The sequence below is a fragment of the Mobula hypostoma genome, chromosome 1 (assembly GCF_963921235.1).
Source record: "Mobula hypostoma chromosome 1, sMobHyp1.1, whole genome shotgun sequence".
Lineage (NCBI taxonomy): Eukaryota > Metazoa > Chordata > Chondrichthyes > Myliobatiformes > Myliobatidae > Mobula > Mobula hypostoma.
In genome coordinates, this window is record NC_086097.1 from 149,212,067 (window position 1) to 149,236,624 (window position 24,558).

At 41.4% G+C, this 24,558-nt stretch overlaps 1 protein-coding gene across 2 annotated transcripts in view; it reads left to right on the top strand.

The window, feature by feature from the left end:
* The window catches only part of LOC134351496 (1-phosphatidylinositol 4,5-bisphosphate phosphodiesterase gamma-1-like), a 273,333-nt gene that overhangs the window by 229,785 nt on the left and 18,990 nt on the right, over window positions 1-24,558 (top strand). Inside the window, exons 24-29 of one of the 2 annotated variants that reach the window (XM_063057723.1) lie at window positions 4,048-4,211; window positions 5,309-5,405; window positions 7,806-8,030; window positions 14,337-14,485; window positions 16,103-16,217; window positions 17,542-17,568. In XM_063057723.1, coding sequence (XP_062913793.1) covers window positions 4,048-4,211; window positions 5,309-5,405; window positions 7,806-8,030; window positions 14,337-14,485; window positions 16,103-16,217; window positions 17,542-17,568 — 777 coding nt within the window. The remainder of the gene's footprint in view (window positions 1-4,047; window positions 4,212-5,308; window positions 5,406-7,805; window positions 8,031-14,336; window positions 14,486-16,102; window positions 16,218-17,541; window positions 17,569-24,558) is intronic. The other variant, XM_063057732.1, reaches the window with a different exon arrangement.

A 24,558-nucleotide genomic window follows, 5' to 3' on the forward strand; every position in this document is an offset into this window, starting at 1 on the left:
TGCTGATAGGTCAGGTTACTCTGAATTTTTATCCCTTGAAAATGAAGTAAAAAACAAGTTAATTCATGCTGGGATGATGTATGAATTGGAATAGAACTCAATATGAGGTGAAAGTGTTCCTATAAAATTTTATTGTTCCTGATGAGTTTAAAGGAGCTGTTGAAAACCTAGCCAGCTGCTTCACTAAATTCCATAGGTAGGATTTAATATAAGCAGTATTTCAAGTAAATTTTACATGCATTTTATGCGCCGCAGTTCCTGAGGAGACATTGAATTGTGTTGAGGGAGAGTGAGTTTAAAAGAAGTGAGCGGGGTCAGTCAGCACATTTTGTGCACTATAGTTCCTGAGAAGACAGTGGATTGCATATAATTGACAAAATCCAATAAAAAGAAGATAGGTTTAAGTGGAGTGGCCATTGTGTGAGTGGACAGTGTTAGTGTGGGGACTTGAGACTTTGGCTCATCAAGACCACTACCTTAGTTCAGTGCAGAGACGAGTAAACCTTCCCAAGCAACAAGCTGAACACCAGGTCGTCCCTCATCTCCGGCCCCGACACCCTGACCTTTTCAATCTGGCTTGCCGCTTAAGTCAGCCAAGCATCTTCTCATTCATTGCTCTCAGACCAGGGTCCTGCCACTTCGATACTGTCTCACATCTGGGTCCCGTTGCCTGCACATGAGAGCGTATTGATTCAGCCTGTACACAACTTTTCCAATCTGGTATGGTGCTTAAATCAGTCAAACATCAGTTCGTTCGTCACTGTTGGGCCCGGGCCTTGCTGCCTTGACTCTTTCTTGTCTCACCTTGGATCTGCTGCTTTGAGTCAGTACCAAGTCCGTTCCAGCAATGGCCACAAACATTGCCTCATTCCTCGCTCTCGGAGCCAGGCCCCTCCACCTCGATTTGGGCCATATACGCCATGCTGCAATCATCCTGCACCATTGAGACTTCAGTTCACACTACAAAAGTGGCAGCTCAACTCCGAAAGGGAAGTTACAGGCTATTGATTGCTGTGATAGTTGTCCAGAAAAAGTGTAATTAACAGTGTAGTTAGTAGGTTTGTTTGCTGGCAGTATGGTGTTGCTGTGTTTCAGAGCGCCATCTTAAACCGGACCTAGTTACAAGGGCTTCTGCAAATATATTAAGAGCAAAAGATAGCAAGGGGCAAAAGAGGTATGGAGCTGAAAGTAATGGGGGAAATCATAAATGCAGTTTTTGCATCTGTATTTCCTTGTGAGACAGACACAGAGTGAGGTAAAGGAGCAGTATGTCATGGATCCTATACAGATTACAGTGGAGGAGGTGTTTGCTCTCATGAGGCAAATTAGGGTGGATAAATCCCCAGGGCCTGACAAGCTGTTCCCTCAGACCCTATGGGAGGCTAGTGTAGAAATTGCAGGGCCCCTAGCAGAGATATTTAAAACATCTTAGCCACAGGTGAGGTGCTGGAGGATTGGAGCTGGAGCTAATGTTCTGTTGTTTCAGAAGGCTCTAAGAATAAGCCAGGAAATTACACACTGGTGAGCCTGACATCAGTAGTGGAAAGTTATTGGAAGGTGTTCTGAGGAACCAGATATATGAGTATTTGGATAGACAAGGACTGATTAGGGACAGTCAACATGGTTTTATGTATGGTAGGTCATGTCGAACCAATCTGATAAAATTTTTTGAGGAAGTTACCAGGAACGTGGATGAGGGTAAGGCACTGAATGTTGCCTGCGTGGATTTTAGCAAGGCATTTGACAAGGTCCCACATGGGAGATTGGTCAAGAAGATTAATCATCATTAACAGTGTAGTTAGTAATTTTGTTCGCTGCCTGTATGCCACTGCTGTGTTTCAGAGCGCTATCTTACATCAGAACTAAAGATGAGGCATTCTAGATAAGGTTTTAAATTAGATTAGATATTGACTTTGCAGGAGAGGCCTGTGAGTGGTAGTAGATGGTTGCCTGTGTGACTGAAGGCCTGTGACAAGTGCTGTGCTGCAGGGGTATGTGCTGTGCCTGATGTTGCTTGACCTCTGCATCAGTGATCTGGATGATAATGTGCTAAACTGCATCAGCAAATTTGTGAATGACACCAAGATTGGGTGTGTCGTGGACAGCGAGCAAGACTATCAAAGCCTGCAGTAGGATCTGGACCAGCTAGAAAAATCAGCTGAAAAATAGCAGATGGAATTAATTGCAGACAAGTGTGAGGTGTGCCCTTTGGGAGAACCATCCAAGGTTAGTCTGGCACAGTGAGTAGTAGGCCATTAAGGAGTGTGGTAGAACAGTGGGATTTGGGAATACAGATTCATAATCTCTTGAAAGTGGTATCACAGGCAGGTAAGGTTATAAAGAAAGCTTTTGGCACATTGGCCTTTATAAATCAATATATTGAGTACAGGAGTCAGGTTGTTATGTTGAAATTCTGTGCAATATTGGTTAGTGCTAATTTGGAGTACTGTGAACAGTTTTGGTCACCCACCTGCAGGAAAGATGTAAATAAGATTAAAAGAGTACAGAGACAATTAACAAGGATGTTGCTGGAACCTGAGGACCTGAGTTATAGGGAAAAGTTGAATAGGTTAGGACTTTATTTCCTAGAACTCAGAAGATCGAGAGGAAACTTGGTAGTAGTATAACAAAATTATGAGGGGTATAGATAGGGTAAATACAAACAGACTTTTTCCACTAGGTTGTATGGGACTACAACTAAGGTCACGGGTTAAGGCTGAAAGGTGAAATGTTTAAAAGGAACATGAGGAGGAGTTTCTCCCATTCCCCCTCCCACTTTCAAATCTCTTACTAGCTGTTCTTTCAGTTAGTCCTGACGAAGGGTCTGAGCCCGAAACGTCGACTGTACCTCTTCCTAGAGATGCTACATGGCCTGCTGTGTTCACCAGCAACTCTTATGTGTGTTGCATGAGAAGGAGTTACTTTACTTAGAGGGTGGGGCAGTATGGAATGAGCTGGATTGGGTTCGATTTCAACATTTAAGAAAAATCTGAATAAGTATATGGATGGGAGGGATATGGAGGCCAATGGTCCAGGTGCAGGTCAAGGGGACTAGGCAGATTAATGGTTCAGCGTGGGATTGAAGGGCTGAAGGGCCTGTTTCTGTGCTGTAGTGTTCTGTGACTCTCTTTGCTAAATAGGCTTTCACATTTATAATCTTCTTGTTGGATAGCATCCTTGCAAATAAATAAACCATAAATTAGAAGTGATTATAATAACAGCAGATTAACGAATTTTAATACAACTTTTGGTGGATGAATTCCAGTGTTGTAGAACCAGACAGATCTCTGGTTTATCACACTCAGAAAGCTGTAAGCTAACTCTGTAGCTGCGATTCTGCTGAAGTGTGAGCAGGATGCAAAGTGGGGAGCTCTGGAACTTGGATGCTGGCCATTTAGATTAGCCAAGCCCTATTTGTATAAACTTGCCTGCACTCTGACCAGACCTGCTAATTCCCCACTGAGTGGGAACAGGAAGCTGCACCAACAATCTAAGTGAGCAGACCTTTTCAGTTATTGGGAGGATAAGCAGCCCTGATACAGGTTAGGGGAAGAGTGAAGCCTAGAATATTGGAAGCCCAATGCTACCACGTGGATTCAAAAGAAACATTTTTTTCTTAAACACGAGAGAATGTGCAGATGCTGGAAATCCAAGGCAAAACACACAAAATGCTGGAGGAACTGAACAGATGAGGCAGCATCAATGGAAATGAATAGTCAACGTTTTGGACCGAGACCCTTCATCAGGACTTCATTTTTTCTTTTCTTTCTGCTTCATAAAGGTCCTAAATTCTTAATCTCATTTGACGGTCACTCCCGATCTCTTCTCTCCCCCCCTTTTTTTTCTCTCTCTCTCTCTCCCCTCTATCTCCCCCTCTCCCTCCCCCCCCCCTCTCTCTCACTGTCCCATCCCAACAATGAATAGGTGCTACCAGATAGGTAGAGCTGGAGCCAGTCATCTTTTTTCTAAACCTGCCGTAGATTTTGTTGTTAGTTGCTGACAAGGAATTGCCTGCGCCATCTCAACATTCTCAGATTTATTTGACAGTAATTCAGAAGGAAGGGAAGGGAAGCAAGCAGCATGTGTTCACGATCAACTCCCAACAAATGTCCCACCCTGCACAGCTGCTGGATGTGGCTGCAGATAGTCAAGAGGACCTGAATGACTGGGTCGCCAAGATCCGCGAAGCAGCACAGAATGCAGATGCGAGGGTAAGTGAAAGGTGTTGGGAAAATCTTTGTTTGGTAACCTCCTGCAGGCTTATAATCCTCCAAGAACTCTGCATTACATGATTTTAGCCCCCTCGACTGCAGATGCTGGAATCTGGAGGAAAAGAAAAGACAAAACTGCTGAAGGAATTCAGCACCTATGGAGGGAAATGGACAGTCAACATTTCAGATGGAGACTCTTCATCTGGCTCGTTAATAGTGCCTTAATCTGAAATGGCCTTTTCAAATAGTGAGTGCCATCTTACTGCAGAATGTAAACCACGATTTGTGTACTTAAAGAAACATAGATGTATTGAAGGACATAAATGAAGACACTGAATTGGAGGAAGTGGATTTAAAATGAACAGTCCTCATGCAACACTGAAGGTTAGAAGATTTAGAATGTGCATGAGTGATTGATGTTCCTGGCCGTTGAGGCCAGGGTGATTGACCTCCTTAAAAATGATCTGAATATATCTGATTGTGAATGGTCAGGCAGCATCTATGGAAAGGAATAAACAGCAGACATTTTGGGCTGAAACCCTTCATCTCATCTGTTTAAATTCTGCTTCATAGATACTGCCAGATTTTCTGAGTTCCTCCAGCATTCTGTGTGCATTGCTCAATATTTCTAGCATCTGCAGAATTTCCTGTGCATCTGACAGTGAATAGTGTTGTTTGGTATTGACTATAATGGTCAGGTATTTCATTAGGATATTGTAATCCTGGGAATTGTAGCTTGCTTGGCGGATATTGTGCTTGAACTTTGGCAGGGGAAGACTCAGCCATATTTCCTTACTTGTAGGAGGCTGCTTGCAAATTATTGGTGAACTGCGAGCTTTCAAAATGTTGAATTCTGAGGCTGTGTAACCTGTCGAGGCTCAGTGAATAGGATTGTCACTTGGGTAACGGAGAATGGGCAGAGGTTGTGAACTGTTTCCCAGAATGTCAAATCCGATAAGGCAGGATAATTAGTTTTCACTCTAATGGGGTAGCTGTCACAACCAATATCAACAGCATTAATTACCCCTTCATCATCTATGGGTCTACTTGGAACACTGTAGCTTGTGTTGTGGATGACTTTTTCCTCTTTGAAACAGATGCAGGAAGGAAAAATAATGGAGAGGCGAAAGAAGATTGCACTGGAATTGTCGGAGCTGGTCGTCTATTGCCGCCCGGTCCCTTTTGATGAAGAAAGTAAGTTTGATCTGCTGCATTTGCCCACTTAGATGGAAACAATCTATTTTCTTTACGTATCTTATTGCAAGTTGCTTGGTTAGATTAATTTCCCTTTAAATTAGAAACAAAAAAATCATAGACAAGTATCTCATACAATATGGGCGATCTAAAACAATATCAATGGGGCTCACAATTCATATCTGAACTATCAGTAGATTTACCTACCACCTACCACCCCATCAGCCTCCGCAAACAATATATCATCCTTCACAACTTCTGCTATCTCTAAATGGATCCCACCCTGAATGTACCTTTACCTTCCCACTCCTCTCTGCTGTCTGCAGGGATCGCTCCCTCCCTGACACCCTTGTCCATTCGTCCCTCCCCACTAATCTCCTTCCAGGCACTTAACCCTGCAAGCGTCCTAAATGCTACATCAGCCCATACACCTCCTTCGCCTCCGCTCAGGGCCCCAAACAGTCCTTCCAGGTGAGGCCACACTGCACCTGCGAATCTGCTGGGGTCGACTATTGCGTCCAGTGCTTGCGATGTGACTCCCTGTGCTTTGGTGAGACCCGTTGTACGTTTGTAGATTGGGGGAATGTTTGGTCACGCAGCTCCACCCCGTCCGCCACAAGCGGAACTTCCTGGTGGCCAAACAGTTTAATTCTGATTCCCATTCCGACATGTCGGTCTTTGGCCTCCTCTTGTGCCAAGATGAAGCCACCCTCAAGGTGGAGGATCAATGCCTTCTATTCAGTCTGGATAGCCTCCAACCTGATGGCAAGAATATTGATTTCTCCTCCGGTAAAAAATCCCCCCCCTCAATTCTCCACTCTTACCCCCTATGTCCTCTCATTGTAAACAAACTGTGTAAACTCAGATAATAAATAAATAGCAATAAATAACAAGCATGAAATAACAAGATAAAGAGTCCTTAAATGAGTGTAGTTATCCTCTTTTGTCCAAGAGCCTGTTGGTTAAGGGGTAGTAACTGTTCTTGAACCTTATTCAGTATTTTATCCATATTGGATTTTCAGCCCTGAAAGCTTTTGAGACTGACACCATCAGTGTGCTCTTGGAGATACTGGATTCCCTTCCTGACCATAAAATGGTATTATCTTAATATCTTTCTATAACGGAAACTACTTAAGTATCAGGCTGGCACCCAAACTGCCAAAAGCACAACATGAATGGGCTGGGAATTGACACATGGGTAGGAGTAGGGCTGAGGAGCTCTTCACAACTCATGTTTTCGGTATCATTTTTAATTTTCAGAGCTTGTCTTTTTTTTGCACATTGGTTGTTAGTTTTTGTTCATGTGTGACTTTTCATTAAGTCTATTGTATTTCTTTTCCTGTAAATGGCTGCAAGAAAACATATGTCAAAGTGGTATTTGGTAGCATATACATATTTTGATAATAAGCTTGCTTTGAATTTTGAACTTTAAGCATTCTTGGGGAACGTTGGGGGAACCTTGTTCTGCTCACTCCAGTGTTTTGCCTACACTTGGTGTGCTTTGTGTTGATGGTGAGCATTTAAACCAGTGGTCTTCATCTGTCCAGAACACCTGATGATCACAAAATTCTCTAATTCATCAATCAACAATGGCTCACTCCGCTGCACTGTTAAATTTTGTCAGAAACAGCTCTTAACACATGTAAGTGTAGTTACTCCAATGTCTTTGTGATGTTACATTCTGAAAAATAAATTTCCAACCAATGAATAAGTTGTTTTCTGTTTCAGGTACTCCGAAGTTGTCAATAAATGCTTAAGGGACCAGTCTTTCTTTATTCTTAGGTAGACCCTTGGGTCTGTGGTTTCCAAGTTGGGGTGATATGGCCAAAATGTAACCCCCTGAACCTCTCTCAGATGGTCCAGGAGTTGCTTAGTGAGGCAAGTGAGCAGCTAGTTTGTGAGGTAGTGTACTCCTAGTGACATTTGTTGTGGACTCCTGCATGGTCCTCCAGGTTCTCAATGCTAACCAGAATGCTCCTTCTCTGGTTTGAGTGATCCTGGTTCAAGGAGTCCCAGGAATCAGTGGAAGTGTTGCACTTTTTAAGGAGACTTAGAATATCCAACATATCTGTGAACCTCTCCCTCTATCTGCCTGGTAATCTCTTGCTGTGACAGAGCTCAGAATGGAGCGTTTGTTTGAAGAGACTATAGTCAGGCACCACGTAAAGTATACTATTTTAGAGGACATTGGCCTCCATTTCGTTCTCTTGCATCTGGATTTGGTGAATTTTGCAGTGATAGCATTTGTGCAATACTAGTAATACACCTTGTCTCAAAAGCAGGTAGCAAAACTTTATTCCACGGATAAGCATAAGAATCAATGGAAAGAAGAACTGCTGCATTTGCTTTACCTGCTATTAATTCGTGGTTCCTCACTGACATTGTATTATTTGTCTGCAGAGATTGGAACAGACAAGGCCTGTTACAGAGACATGTCGTCCTTCCCTGAAACAAAGGCAGAGAAATATGCCAACAAGAGTAAAGGCAAGAAGTTCCTTCAGTACAACCACCGGCAACTGAGCCGTGTATACCCCAGGGGACAACGTCTGGATTCTTCCAACTATGACCCACTGCCCATGTGGATCTGTGGCAGCCAACTGGTGGCCCTCAACTTCCAGACACCAGGTATCCTTGCTGCAACAAGCTACAGAAGAGAGTATTTAATCACAACCAAAACCAGAGGAGACAAGGCTCCAGTTCCATCCACACACACAACTCACCAAGGATCACGTTGTCTCAATCATTTGCTGACGTTCCTTAACAGTAACTCAGCTCTGATTCAAAAAGTCCATGGTTCAGATTTCTCAGTTTTAAATACTTGATTTGTTAAGTTTGGGAAAACCCTTCAAAACCTCTCCCGTGAGCCACGAGATCCATGGAAACTTGGTTGTGTGGATTCAGAATTGGTTTGCCCACAAAAGGCAGAGGGTTGTAGTAGATAGAGCATATTCTACCTGGGGTCAGTGTCTAGTAGTGTTCCACAGGATTCTGCTCTGGGACCCTTGCTTTTTGTGATCTTTATGAATGGCTTGGTTGAGGAGGTGGAAGGGTGGGTTAGTAAATTTGTAGATGACATGAAGGTTGGTAACGTGGATAGTGTAGCAACTTGTTGTAGGCTGCAGTGGAATATAGACATGATGCGGAGCTGGGCTGAGAAGTAGCAGATGAAGTTCAATCTGGAAAATTGTGAAATGGTGCATTTTGAAAGATTGAGCTTGAAGGTGGTGTACAATATCCATGGCTGGACTTTCTGTAGTCATTCTTAACAGGGAGATCTTGGGGTCTAAGTCCATAGATCTCTCAAATTTGCCACACATGTTGATAGTGTGGTTAAGAAGGCAGATTACATGTTGATCTTCATTAATGGGATTTGAGTTCAAGAGCTCTGAGTTATGTTGCAGCTCTGTAAAACCCTGGTTAGGTTGTACTTGGAGTATTGTGTTCAATCTGATCACCTCGTTCTAGGAAGGATATGGAAGACTTAAGAGAGGATGCAGAGAAGCTTTACCAGGTTGCTGCCTGGATTAAAGAATCTGTTTCATGAGAAAAGTTTGAGAGAACTAGGGCTTTTCTCTTTGGAGTGAAGCAGGATGAGAGGCAGTTTGATAGATCTGTATAAGATTACAAAAGCATAGATAGCGTGGGGGGGAAATTTATGGGCCATCAGTTTAAGGTGGGTGGAGGAAAATTTAGGGGAGATGTCAGAGTAGGTTGTTACACAGAGAGTGATGGTGCCTGGAATGCATTGCTGGGATTGGTTACAGAGGCTGATAAAACGGGGGCCCTTCAGAGACTATTAGATAGGCACATGGATGTAAGAAAAATGGAGGTCTATGGGTTATGTAGGAGGGAAGGGTTATATTGATCATGGAGTAGTGTGAGAATGTGTCATACTGTGCTTTACTGTTATATGTTTTATGTCATAAATTCAAAAGTATTTTCAGAACTTGTTCAAACACTTCAAAAGAAGAGCAAAAGTTTCCAGCACTGAGTTCCAAGTGTCTCTGATCTAGAACATTAATGGTCTCATGTATATTATTTTATATACTTAGTGGGTTCTTGTTGACATGGTGCAACGTGCCCAGTGCAAACAAAATCAGTATGTTACATTGCCTACTGGAGAAATACTTTAGATCTGTGAACCGTTAAGGTTTTTACTGATGTGCTATAATTGGAATATATATCTCAAGAGACATTGTAAGAGACAGTTGCAATCAAACCTGATACACTAAGTGTTTGTAACCTCCGAGTTATGTTCAAATACAAGTTGTTTCCCGATCTGCAATCACTTAATGGCAATGAGTGCAGAGCCTATACTCACCTGCACCCAATCATTTCACCCACACTAGCATTGTCTTGAGGCTCTTAAAAATCAGGACATGCAAATTTCTGTGACCAAGATTATCTTAATTCAATGTCTGCTTAATCATCCCTGCCTTAGACACATTCTCATTCTCTGTGCTTATTATAACAAATTAAGTAGTTTTAGGTTTAGTCATTGTCATAGAAAAACAGTGGCTAATCTGCACACATCAAGCTTTCAAAACAGGAATGCAATAACAATCAACTACCTTTCTCTGATCATGTTAATTGAAGGTTAAATAATGGGCAAAAAATTAGGAGAATTACCTGTTCATATTTAAAAATGTGTCATGGGATCTTTTGCGCCATCTGAAATGACAGACACAGGGCTCAGTTTAAAACCAATTTTAGGGCAACTTTATTTTTGTTAATCGTAATTGAAAAAAAAAATTTGCTGTTTCTATTAATATTTTTACCTGTGGGGAAAATGCAAATTGGTCAATTAGATAATGAAGACTATTTATTTTCCAATTATTGTGTAAGGTAGTGCTTTCGAGATCGGAAACATTTGGAGACACTCTCCTCCAATCAAAACCACTATCACGCAATATCAGGAAGGTGGGGACAGTTCAAGACAGCAGAAGGAATATGCCCCACTTCATTTGGCAATTGTATTTGTGACATTTTTTGCACCATTTTCTCAACATTAGGGTGTTTTTCATAGTTCTGGATGCATACTCAATATTAGACTGCTACTCCCTCTCCTGGATTTTCTGGTAATTACAGCATTTTTTGGCAGGGTTAACAGCTTATGGGTTAGCATTTAAGACTGGCCTACTACACACTATAAATGACTCTAACACAGCCTTCAGTTTTTACTACTCATTCGCATTTATCTAATGACTGAAAAGATTCTGTAATTTTACTCTGAGCTGAAGTTGCATCAGGGCTGTTTCTGCGGGAAAGGTCTTAAGTCTACGCAGTAATCGTCTGAGTTAACTGGCCTGGGTTACACCGAGTGGACTGATCTGCTTTTTCTGGTTATTTGGGATATTTCAGTTAGACTGAGCAATTCTAGGCTAGGCAGAAGATTGAAGCTGATTGGAGATCAGCTCCCAGTGCAATTTCGAAAGATATTTTTAGTGGTCAGTGGATAAAGCCATTTAAACAATAAATTTCTAAGTCCAAAGTTTTATTGGCAAAGTACATGTATGTCATCATATACTACGCTGAGATTCATTTTCTTGTAGGCTTTCACAGTAAATACGAAGAAACACAATAGAATCAATGAAAAACTGCCCACTAGACAGACAAACAACCAATGTGCAAAAGACAAGCTATGCAAATACAAAAGAAAAAAACAAATAAAATTATTATTAATAATAAATAAGCAATAAATATCAAGAACATGAGATGATGAGTCTTCGAAAGTGAGTACATAGGTTGTAAGAACGGTTCAGTGATGGGGCGGGTGAAGTTGAGTGAAGTTATCCCTTCAAGTTCAAGAGCCCGATGTTTGAGGGTTAATAGCTCCAAGATGTGAAGATCTGCAGATGCTGGAAATTCAAGTAACACACACAAAATGCTGGTGGAATGCAGCAGGCCAGGCAGCACCCATAGGAAGAGGTACAGTCGACGTTTCGGGTGGAGACCCTTTGTCAGGACTAACTGAAAGAAGAGATGGTAAGAGATTTGAAAGTGGGAGGGAGAGGGGGAGATCTGAAATGATAGGAGAAGACAGGAAGGGGAAGGATGGAGCTAAGAGCAAGAGAAAGCAGGATCTCCCAGTGACCGCATATTTTAATTCCACATCCCATTCCTATTCTGATATGTCATTCCATGACCTCCTCTACTGTCAAGATGAAGCCACACTCAGGCTGGAGGAACAACACCTTATATTCCGTCTGGGTAGCCTCCAACCTGATGGCATGAACATTGACTTCTCTAACTTCCATTAATGCCCCATCTCCCCTTCTTACCCCATCCCTTATTTATTTATTATTCCCTCCCCCCTTTTTTTCCTTTCTCTTTTTTCACTCTCTATCCCTCTCGTAATCACTCCTTGCCTACTCTCCATCTTCTTCTGGGCTCCTCTCCCCCTTTCTTTCTCCCTAGGCCTCCCGTCCCATGATCCTTCTCCAGCTCTGTATCCCTTTTGCCAATCAACTTTCCAGTTCTTAGCCTCATCCCTCCCCCTCCTGTCTTCTCCTATCATTTTAGATCTCCCCCTCCCCCTCTCAAATCTCTTACTATCTCTTCTTTCAGTTAGTCCTGACGAAGGGTCTGGGCCCGAAACGTCGACTGTATTTCTTCCTATGGGTGCTGCCTGGCCTGCTGTGTTCCACCAGCATTTTGTGAGGGTTAATAGCTGTTCCTGAATCTGAGTGGGTCCTGAGGCTCCTGTACCTCCTTCCTGGTGGCTGTAGTGAGAAGAGAGAATGTCCTGGATTGTGGGGATCCTTGACGATAAATGCTGCTTTCCTGCGACAGCTCACCTTGTAGTTGTGTCCAACATTGGGGAGGGCTTTACCTGCACCACTACGTCAAAGGTACACTGCTGTGCTTCTTTGTAATGGCACTTACGTGCTGGACCCAGGACAGATCCTCTGAAATGATAACACTGAAGAATTTAAGGTGCTGACTCTCTCCACCTCTGATCCCCTGATGAGAACTGGCTCATGGAAATCTTGTTTCCTCCTCATGAAGTCAATAATCAGCTCTTTGGTTTTGCTGACATTGAGTGAGAGATTGTTGTTGTGACACCACTCAGCTAGATTTTCAATCTCTTTCATATACTCCTATTCATCACCACCTTTGATTTGGTCAACAACAGTGGTGGTGTCAGCAAACTTGAATACGCATGGCCATACAGTCATAAGTGTAGAGCAGAAAATTAGGCACACAGCCTTGTGACTCACCTGTGCTGAAGGAGATGTTGTTGCCAATCCAGACTAACTGGGGTCTGTAAATGAGGAAATCAAGGATCCATTTGCATAAGAAGGTACTGAGGCCCAGGTCTTGCAGCTTATTGATTAGTTTTAAGAGGATGATGGTATTGAATGCAGGGCTATAGTCAATGAAGTGCATCCTGATGTAGGCATCTGTCCAAGTGTTCCAGGGTTGAGTGAAGAGCCAGTGAAATGGCATCTGCTGTTGACCTCTTATAACAGTCCGCAAATGGAGTGGATCTAAATCATTCCCCAGGGAGGAGTTGATATGTTTCATGACCAACCTCTCAAAGCACTTAATCACACTGAATGTGAGTGCTGTTGGACAATAGTCATTGAGACAGGTTACCACGTTCTTTTTGGGAAAGCAAGAGGTTAAACATCATCAGTGAATACTCCAGCTGGTTAATCAGCAGAGGTTTTTAGAACTCGGCCAGGTACCCCATCTGCACCAGATGCTTTCCGTGGGTTCACCCTCCTGAAAGATGCTCTCACGCCACCCTCAGTTGTCCAGTAGGATAGTGGTACACTCAATGGCCTCTCGGGGCCAACCAAAGGTGTCTTTGTCTTTTTTATGATCGCAAGATAATGCTGGACATTAAGAACTTCAAGTAGGCTGTTTCTTATTTGCTGATCGCAGTACTCAATATCTTGAGTGCTTGCTTAACATTGGTCTTTGGCAGTATGTAAACTGCAATCAGGATCATGGAGGAGAACTCTCTCCATCAGTAGAATAGACATTACTTAATCATTAGATGTTCCAGGTCAGGAGAACAAGAGTGCAACGAGACCGCTACGTCTGAGCACAACAAAGAAATTATCATGAAACGTAGACGCCCCCCCCACCTCTTCCCTTTCCCAAATGTTCTGCAGATTGATCCGTTAAGTAGATCGAGAGCACCTCAGGCAGGACCACCACGTCCAGCGTGTCTTGAGTGAGTCATGTCTCTATGAAACACAGGACATAACAATTCCTCATTTCCCTCCAATACCACAATCTTGTTCTTAGGTCCTCAGTCTTCTTTTCCAGTGACTGTACAGTTGCTAACAAGATACCGGGTAGAGGAAGTTTTACACCCCACTGTTTTAGTCTGGCTTGAAGTCCTCCCCTGCCGACCTCTCTTCCAACCATGGTAATGTACTTTCATCTGCTCAAAAGTGCTATGCCTTCATTCCCGAGAGTTGAGTCTGCTGATCCTTCAGAAGATCCTCGCAGACCTCTCTTCTGGCCATGGTAAATTACCTTCATCTGCTCAAAAGTGTCGTACCTGCATTCCCGAGATTCAAGACTTCTAAGTCCTTCAGAAGATCGTGAATTTGCTAGTTTGCCAGTTACTTAAAGGGAAATTACAGGATGTAGGTTGCAGCAATGGTAGTTTAGGAGGAGTGTATCTGGAAGTTTTGTGAGCTGCCTGAAAAATGTCAGCATGTATCACCAGCGCCATTTGGGAATTTGTAGTCACTGAGTAAGAGAATGGGGTAAAATCATAAAACCTTTCTCTTTCCTGAAAACTGTGAACTTTATGAACTGTTCCACAATAAGCCTGAGGAGATCACAGTTAAATAAAGTAGGGATATTGTAAGCACATGAAATTTTGTAGGAGACCCATGACGACATGAAGGAAGTCCTCCTATGTTGAAACTGAAAAAGCTTTGATTTTTTTTTTATTTTTCTCTGTAGACAAACCAATGCAGTTGAACCAGGCTATCTTCACCATGAATGGGAAATGTGGGTACGTGTTGCATCCTGACATCATGAGGGATGAAAACTTTGACCCCTTTGACAAAAGCACTCTCAAAGGTGTGGAACCAATCACCATTCAGCTTCAGGCAAGTACCAACCATTTTATTTTACCATATCTTGATAATGTATCCTGAAAGAAAATGGAACATTCAGAGAGAATTCTAAACTTCCACGTGAGAAAGAAAAGAACACATTAACAGTGAAGACAAGAGAGTTCTATTACCTGCTCCATCCACACTAATCATTCTAATTTTCACAGTTCTGCTTGACCGGTTTTTGAGGGAAATGTCAAATTCAGTTTATGTTCTTAGTGGGATGTCAAAAAGACCCTAGCATTAATTTACTGAGGCTTTGTCAGATAACAGCTGAGGACTTCTTCTCATTAAGCTGAAGCAGATTTGAGGTTGGGCAGAACTTCAGCAGTTTAGGTCAGGAGAAGAAAATCGCTTGAGCTTTAGAAGTGATGCATAGGAGGGGGTGGGAAAGACTAAGGCCTAGTATGGAGGAGGGATGCGGCAGGGACAATATCTGATGTGGCCACTGGGCAGGAGTACTGGTGTTGAACAATAATACAATAGTGGTATTTAAGAGCCTTTAGATAGGCATATGAATATACAGGGAGTGGAGCAATATGGATCATGTGCAGCCAAAATTAGTTTAATTTGGCATCTTATTCAATACAAACATCATCTGCCGAAGGGCCTGTTACTGTGCTGGACTGTTCGGCATTCTGTGTCATAGTAAACTGATGACATAGCAATATTATATAATGTTATGGCAAGCACAGTCATGTTTTATGCACAAAACCTTGTGGTTGCAAAAAATGCATAATTCTCTGGGATAGTACCATGTACAAGTTACAAAATCTACTTCACCTTTTCCTGAAACTCTGCTTCATTCCCTCTGCCCTTCAGCTTTCTCTGTTCATTATCTGAAATTAGATACCTGGTTGTTATCTAGTAGTAGCTACTTGTGCGAAAGAGAGATGTCCTTTCTTTATACCGTATATGTTGTAGCTGTCCAGAGTATGCCTGAAATGTATGAAGTCAGATATTTACAGGAACCAGATTTGTCCATTTTATACCAAGGTATAGTCCTTCTCAAGGTAGTTTTCTGCCCCTACCAACCCCCATGAGAATCAATTATCCTCTGTCTACCTCACCATTATTAAAACAATACATTGCAAACTTGAACCATTTACCCTGCAGCATCTCTGCACGAATGTTTTCAATCAATACCATGCAATTCTCTTTCTCCTCTATCCTGAAGATTTTCACTGACGAAAGCTATTTTTGAATATGCTTTCACCCCTTTTAGTTCATGCATTCTAGATTATATTGACTTATTGTATAAAACAATTTTTTCTGCATTTTTTTCTCTTTTGCAATTATTGAAGTCCAAGTAAATAATTTAAATTAGATTTTTATCTATAATCCCTCAGAGATCATGGGTTTGAATTAGGAATGGGAACTATTAATTATGTCTGTCCATTAGCCCAGACTTCAGTAAACTATTGCACCATATACTGACTGGAATGTTTTTTTTTGTCTCATGCTGAATGACTGCATTTACCAGAGAGCTACTGGGTACCAGTTAGGGGATAATATTTACTGAGCTGAAGTAATTTTGGAGTTCTTCCTCCTATTAAGAAGAGTGAGTTGTGGACCTGAGTCTTTATTAAGTCTTCTCTCTTAAACTGACAGATCTTGGGAGCACGACACTTGCCCAAGAATGGGAGGAGTATCGTTTGTCCGTTTGTTGAGGTGGAGGTTTGTGGAGCTGAGTATGACAACAGCAAATACAAGACTGAGGTGGTGGGTAAGTGAGACTTCTGCTTGAATCATATGGCAATACATTTTACTTTTCTTCCCTGTACTTTTTTTTAGAGTCATGCCCATGTCAATTATCACACGCCATCTGTCATGTGACCGTCTATATAAATTGTTGATCCATTATCTTCTATATCTAGGTAATATAACTGCTTGTCTAGATAATTATTAAATGTTGTTGTAGCACTTGCCTCAACCACACATTCCACCTACACTGGAGTGAAAATAATTCATCCTCAGATCCCCTTTAAACTCCAAGCAAAACAAACTCAATCCATCCTGGCTCCCCTTGTAGCCAAATTGCTCCATCCCTGGCAACTTCCTAGTGAGTCTCTTCTGTACCCTCATGTTTTCTCCCTTAATAATTGATATTAATACAGCTAATTCCAAGCAGGAATGGGAAAGGGTGGTAGGGAGTTGTGATACATCATTCAGGAATTCATCATATTAATCCTGAAGATTAAAATCAACTAATAAAATCAATTTGGGGCATTGAGGAGAGGAGTTAGCAAGTGTCGTTTCAATTATACAAGATATTGGTAAGGCCACACTTGAATTATTCTGTACAGTTTCAGTCACCTTGTTATAGACAAGGTGTTATTAAACTGGAAAATATGCAGAAATATTTAGCGGAATACTGTCTAGATTTGGAGGTTGAGTTAGAAAGAGAGATTGCGTAAAGTAGGACTTTATTCCCTGGAGACTGAGTGGTGACATGATAAAGGTATATAAGGTCGTAAGGGACATAGACAGGGTGAAAGCAAATTGTCTTATTCCCAGGGAGGGGGTGGTTAAAAACAAGAGAGCATAGGTTTAAGATCAGAGGTGAGAGATTTAAAAGGTACATCAGGGGCATTTTCTTCATATTAAGCGTAGTGCATATTTGGAATGAACTGCCAGAGTTGTGGTTGAAGTGGGCACATAACCAACATTTAAAAGCCATCTAGATAAGTACATAAACAGGAGATGTTTAGAGGGCTAAGTGCCAAACGTGGACAGATGGGATTAGTTCACAGGGCAACACAATCAGCATGGAACAATTTAGACTGAAGGGCCTATCTCCATGTTGTATGATTCTAATAACATCCTCATCTGACACACACAGTCAGGTTCAGATGTGGCATGAAATTAATTTTACTTTGATCAACATCCTACTCAAAATAAAAACATGTTGCATATTGGAAATTGTAATAAAACAGATTATGTGGAAAACTCTCAGCAAGTCAGCAACATCTGTGGAGAAAGTAGGGTTAATAATTCAGACCATTTGTCAATAATCCGAACGTCATGTTTTCTCTGTTTGTTTGCTTTAGAAGAATTTCTACTCAAAATGGTCAAAGGTGAGTGCAGTATTGATCAGATACAAAGTTCAAACAGCATCTGTGAGAGAACTATAGTTAAACTTTTAGAGAAATAGGCTCGTGACTTTGCATCTGAACTGAACAAAATACAGGGGTAGATATGTTTCAAAATACAAATAAAGGAGAGATTAAAAGAAAAATTATGATAAACTGGAAGAAGAGATTAAATGATAAACATGTTAGGCAAAAGAGGATGTTAACATGGTAAGTAAAGTATCAAAAGATGTGTTGAGAGGAGGTGTAAATGGAAAGGTCAGATCATTATCTGAAATTGTTGAATCCATTGTTGAGTTTGGAAGGCTCTCAGAAGCCTAACCAAGAGGGAAGGTGGTGTTTCTCGAGCTTCATAGGAGCAGTTTAGGGATTCAAGGACATGGAAGTCAGAGTGGAACAGTGAATTGAAACAACAAGTGGCAGGACCCTTGGTGTCCTTTTTGCGGGCTGAATGGAGATGTTCCTAAGCAGTCACCCTGTCCCTGTTACACCTCCTAAGTTGAAAGATTGTAAGCATAACTCTAGCAAAATACATAAAGTACTGGAGGAATTTAACAAGTCAGGCAGCATCTGTGGAGGGGAATAAACAGTTCACGTTTCGGCCCGAGACCCTTCATCAGGATTGTTTATTACTCTGTATAGATGCTGCCTGACTTGCTGAATTCCTCCAGCATTTAGTGTGTGTTGCTTAAAATTCCCAGCATATGCAGAATCTCTTGTGTTTATGATAAATAAATTTCCGCTTTGTCTGAAAGGAGCTTGTGGGATCCCAGGCTGTAGGGAGGGGAGAGGTAAAAGCACAGGTATTGCAGTTTCTGCGCTTGCACGGAAGGGTACCATAGGAAGGAGACCTGTTGTGCTGAGGACAAAATCAAAGTGTCATGAAGGAAACACTCCCATTGGAATGCTGAATAGTGAGAGAAAGGGAAGTGTGTTCAGTGAAAGGAGAGGGGAATCAATCCAAGAATGTCAAAAGGAACATCCCTTTGAAGCTGCAGTTCATTTTGCATCACCACCAAAAGCATCTCCCTTTCTCATGGCACCTTGAAATGCAACTAAAGGAGATAGAGTGCCAAATATAATTGACTTAAAACATTCATTTTGCTTTCTGCTACACATTACTAACCTGTTGAGCATTTCTGGCATTTTTAGAATTCATTTCAGACATAGAGCATCCATGGTATTTTATTTGTGTATTGGCTAACTGAACATTGGCTGACAATTGCATCTGAGATCTTCTATGTGTTTTAATGTTACACTGTAAGTGCCTTTATTTCCTCAGGTTGGGTCAGCTGTTGAATAAATTCTGTTACGTTACATGTCTTTTGCTAAAACACATAATATATGGGACCTCTTAAGTGATTTGCAGTGAGATTTTTGGCAAATTTTTCATGAAGCAGCACAAGGCATTGCTTTATTTGCTTTGTGTGGTTTCTCTTCCACTGCAAATAGTCAGAAGAAGAGCTATAAATAGAACATATTTTATCAAAGGCAGTATCATTCAAATAAACTGCTCTATCTGAATGCAACAATATATCATGAATCCTACAGTACGTGTGAAGCAAACTGACTCTTTAAGATTTCTGCACACATATTCACTGTTCTCCCTTTAAAAAATGAAATAAACCCACACAATTAAACTACACACATGAAAGTCTACAATTAATTAATTAATTAATTACGAATTCACTCAATTTTTTCACATGTTCCTTCACTGAACATTTACATTGCAAACTTTACTTGATATCTCTGAAGTATGCCTCCCAGGCATGAGTAATTTCAATGTTTCAATTCGCTAGGTAGATCTCCCATACCTCTTGTCTCACATAATGTTTTGCAATTGTTGCCTCAACATAGTTGGTTTGAATGACTTTGAATATGCTGTAATTTGGATCACACTCTTCGTGTTACCTATAGAGAGTTCAATAACTGTTATCAACAACTACACAAGTCACAATTGTACATTGTATTTGGAGTGGATATCATAGCTCTCTGCCTTTATGCCTCTGCTTTTATACTGTGTTGCATCTGAGCTTCCACCCTGACTCATTGTAGGCATTGAACCTTTCTTCCGTTCTGACATTTCCTCCAACGTTACTTCATCACTTCTCACGAAGGCTGTTAACACTGACATGATTGTTCTATCACAGTTTGAATCTATTCCATTGGACATTAATGACATGTAACATCTTTCACTGGATGTTCAGAGTTTTGAGCTGCTTCCATGTGGCATTGCTGCTGTGCTTGATACGGTCCTTGAGACAATTCCATGAATAAGAATTTTTCCTCAGAACTCTCACAGACTCATCTTTACCATCTATACCATCCTTGTTCAACCCGATCAGTAACACCACACTGCAGCACCGTATGCTGAATCAATTACTTCATAGAAGTAATTGGCTCAGCATAGTGTCATAGAACACTACAATAAAATAATACGCCCTTTGGCCCATCTGGTCCATGCTGAACTCTTAATCTGCCTTGTTCCATCGACTAGTACCCAGACCATAGCCCTTCATACTCCTCTCATCTATGAACCTATCCAAATTTATCTTAAGTGTTGAAATCAAACTCACGTCCACCACTTCTGCTGGCAGCTTGTTCCAATTTCCCACCGCCCTCTGAGTGAGGAAGTTCCCCCTCATGAACCCTTTAAACATTTCACCTTTCACCTTTAACACATGACCTCTAGTTGTAGTCTCACACAACCTCAGTGGAAAAAGCCTGCTTGCATTTCCCCTATCTATACTCCTGATAATTTTGTAAACCTCTGTTAGGCATTTATATACCTTTATTTTGTATACCTCTATTGTCAATATATTAGGCACTCAGCAGGGGGGAAATGAAAAGAAGCGAGGTGTAAGCAGAGTGGCCATTGTGTGTGTAGACAGTGTTAGAGTGGTCAGGCAAAGCCAATGAGCTTGGACATGTACAGGCAGAGGTTCTAAGTAAGTAAGAAGGTTTCTGGTAAGTTGTTTTTTTCCTCTATAAATGCATAGCTAGTGCACTGAGAATGGGTCCAGAGTTACTGGTATGTTTCTTGTGTGAGTTGTGGGAACTTTGAGAGACCTCCAGTCACCTTGATAACTACATCTGCATGAAGTGCACTGAGCTGCAGCTCCTTAGAAACCATAGGACTGGAGCTGCAACTGGATGACCTTCGGCTCATATGGGAAAATGAGAAGGTGATAGGTAGGAGCTACAGGGATCTAGTCACCCCTGTCGCAGGGGGCAGGTAACTGGGTGATTCCATAATAGGAGTAGCAGGCAGCAGATTCTGTGTGTGAAAGAGACACCTGGATCATATGTTACTTCCAAGGTGCCAGGATCAGGGATGTCTCAGATTGGGTCTACAGCATTCTAAAGTGGGAGGGTGAACAGCTGGAAGCAGTGGTATATATTGCTACCAACAACATAGGTAAGAAAAGGTCCTGAAGAGTGAATATAAGGAGTTAGGTAAAAGGTGAAAAGCAGGTCTTCCAGGGTCTGCTTGCTTCCTGTCCCACGTGCTAGTAAAAGTAAAAATAGAATGATTTGGCAGATGAATGTGTGGCTGAAGAATTGGTGCCGGAGGCAGAGTTTCAGTTTTCTGGAATATTGGGATCTATTCTGGGGAAGCTACGACATGTAGAAAAGGGATGTATTACACCTGAATCCAAGGAGGGCCGGTATTCTTGTGGGCAGGTTTGCTAGAGCTGTTGGAGAAGGTTTAGACTAATTTAGCAGGGGGGTGGGAACCAGAGTGATAGGGCCGAGAATGGGAATAAGGTAGATGATCTTGTAGCACAGTTAGAGATTGTCAGGTACGATGTTATGAAGATTGCTGAGTCGTGGCTGAAAGAAGATCATAGTTGTGATCTTAACATCCAAGGATACACATTGTATCCAAAGGACAGGCAGGTAGAGAGAGGGGTTGGGGTGGCTCCGTTGGTAAAAAATGAAATCGAATCTTAGAGGTGACATGGGATTGGAAGATGTAGCATTCTTCGGGGTAGAGTTAAGAAACTGCAAGGCTAAAAGACCCTGATGGGAGTTATATACAGGCCTCTGAACAGATTAGAATGGAAATAGAAAAGCCACATAAAAAGTGCAATGTTACGATAGGCATGGAAGATTTCAATATGCAGATAGATTAGAAAAAATCAGATTGGTGCTGGATCATAGAAAGCGAATTTGTATAATACCTACCAGATGGCTTTTTAGAGCAGCTGCGGTTGAGTCCACTAGGGGAAAGGCAAATCTGGAATGGGTTTTGTGTAATGACCCAGATTTGATAAGGGTCCTCGAGGTAAAAGAACCCAGAGAAGACAGTGATTATAATCTGACGGAATCCACCCTGAAGTTTGAGAAAGAGAAGCTAAAATAAAGTGTATCAGTATTACAGAGAACTTAAGGGAGTTACAGAGGCATGGGAGAGGAGCTGGTAAAATGTAATTGGAAGGGGCACTAGCAGGAATGATGGCAGAACAGTAACAGCTTGAGTTTCTGGGAACAATTTGAAGACACAGGAAATATACATCCCAAAGACGAAAACATTTTCTAAAGGGAGGTTGAGGCAATCGTGGCTGACAAGGGAAATCAAAGACATCATAAAAGCAAAATTGAGGGCATATAAAATAGCAAAAAACAGTGGGAAGGTAGAGGACTGGGATGGTTTTAAAGAACAATTTTAAAAGCCACAAAGAGAGAAAAAATGACATATAAAGGTAAGATCGCCAGCAATATCAAAGAGGATACCAAACAGCAGCGCCTCGTGGAAGCAAGGCTTGCAGCAGCTGCAAAGGATTATATTAATAAGCCTTCTGCAGCCAAGTTACAGAATATCACAGCCCTACGCTGTACACTAAACTCTTTACTTACACAAGCAGCCAAGAGAAAATTGACATTTGCTAAACAACGATTGTTTGAACATGGTGAAAAACCAGGTAGGTATTTGGCTTATTTAGCTAGAAAGAAAAATGCCTCTCAGACTATTGCTTCAATTAGTGATGGGACAGGAGCCCTCACTAGTAATTCTAAAATGATTAATGTTGTGTTTAAGAATTTTTATTCTAAATTGTATCAATCTGAGCAATGTAATGATGGACAATCTAGGATGGAGTCCTTTTTCAGGAATTTAGATCTAGACATTTCTTCTGAACAAGAGTCCCTCCTCAATGCTCCGTTATCTATACACAAGATACAGGAAGCTGTGAGACAGCTCCAAAGTGGGAAGGCCCCTGGTCCTAATTGACTCACTAGTGAATTCTATAAAGAGTTCACAGGGTTATTATCAGAGACTATGCTAAACATTTTCAATCATGCATTTAATTGTGGTCTCCTCCCACCAATGTTGAGAGAAGCTAGTATCTCCCTAATTCTTAAGAAAGGAAAGAGCCCTGAAGATTGTGCCTCCTACAGGCCTATTTCATTGTTAAATGTTGACTTTAAAATATTATCTAAAGCCTTAGCATTGTGATTTGAAACTGTGTTACCTTTTATCATAAAAGAGGATCAAATGGGTTTTGTAAAAGGCCGTAAATCATCTAACACTATCAGAAGATTACTTAATGTGATTCAGGCATGTCAGCAACAGGCAGTGGACAGCTTAGTGGTTTCCTTGGATGCAGAAAAGGCCTTTGATCATGTCGAATAGCCGTATATATTTTTTTCACTTTAGAACGATTTGGTTTGGGCAATAATTTTATTAAGTGGGTGAAGGTTCTTTATAATGACCCTTTGGCTGCGATTCTCACTAATGGTATTAGGTCGGATAATTTTAGTATTCTGAGGGGCAGCCGGCAGGGCTGCCCTTTATCACCACTGTTTTTCACACTACTGATCGAGCCATTGGCTGAAGCTATTCAGCGAGACCCCAAAATATCTGCTCCAGACATAGGACTAAAGTCACATAAAATTACATTGTATGCAGATGATGTTCAAATTTTCTTATCAAATCCTGCTATATCAGTGCACCACCTTATACAATGCATCAATTCATTTAGTGCCTTTTCAGGTTATAAAATCAACTTTACTAAGGCTACGTCCACACTAAACCGGATAATTTTGAAAACGCCGTTTTTGCGTAAAAACAATAGGCGTCCACACCAGGCGTTTTTGAAAATACCTCCGTCCACATTAAAATGGGTATTTGGGCGAATCTCCTCCTACTGGGCATGCGCAGGACACATCTATAGAAAACAAGCGAAGAGGAAATGGTATACTTGGTGCCTGTTTGTCCAGTTACAGACTAGAAAAACTTAAAAGGAAATTGCCAAATGACAGACAGCTGTTGGCTCTCACGCAGGAGGACTTAAAACTGAAATAACAAATACTGGAGCATATGGAGGCAACCGACAGGGAGTTCACGGACAGTATGACCTGGCTGACTACGAACATTGAAAAACTGCCTAACTCTGTTGCAGAGGGATTTGCAATGATGAGGAATAAGATGCCCCCCCCCCCGCAGTACTTTTCACCGTCACAATACCAGCCTCACAGCCACTACAATAGCTATACATATGGACACACAGACCCCTGGGTGGCCCCACCGACATCTTCCCCACTCCCACAGAGGGGTCACCCTGGAAACATTTCCTACAGCTATAGTCTCTTCATTGATGAAAGGGACAACAGCTACAACGAAATGCAATAAGGCTTGTTACTGGGCAAAAGTGAAATTTGCTTTTACCTCATTTGTTTGCCTTTACTTTTGCCATGTCTTTCTGTATTATTTTGCTGTAGTTAACATGTGCAATAAAACGAGTTACTGGGCAAAAGTGATTTTATTTTTACCTGAGTAAAAGTGAAACTTACAATTTTCCTTTATTGGCCTTAATATTTTCATGTCTATGCCAAACATAAGCTAATACTTAAAAATGACATTTTGGAAGTACTGACAATTGCACCTATTGAATGTATGCACAAGCAATACATTAATAAAGCACCTTGTTAAATGTATAAACATGTCTGCATCAGTGTTATCTTGTATTTCCA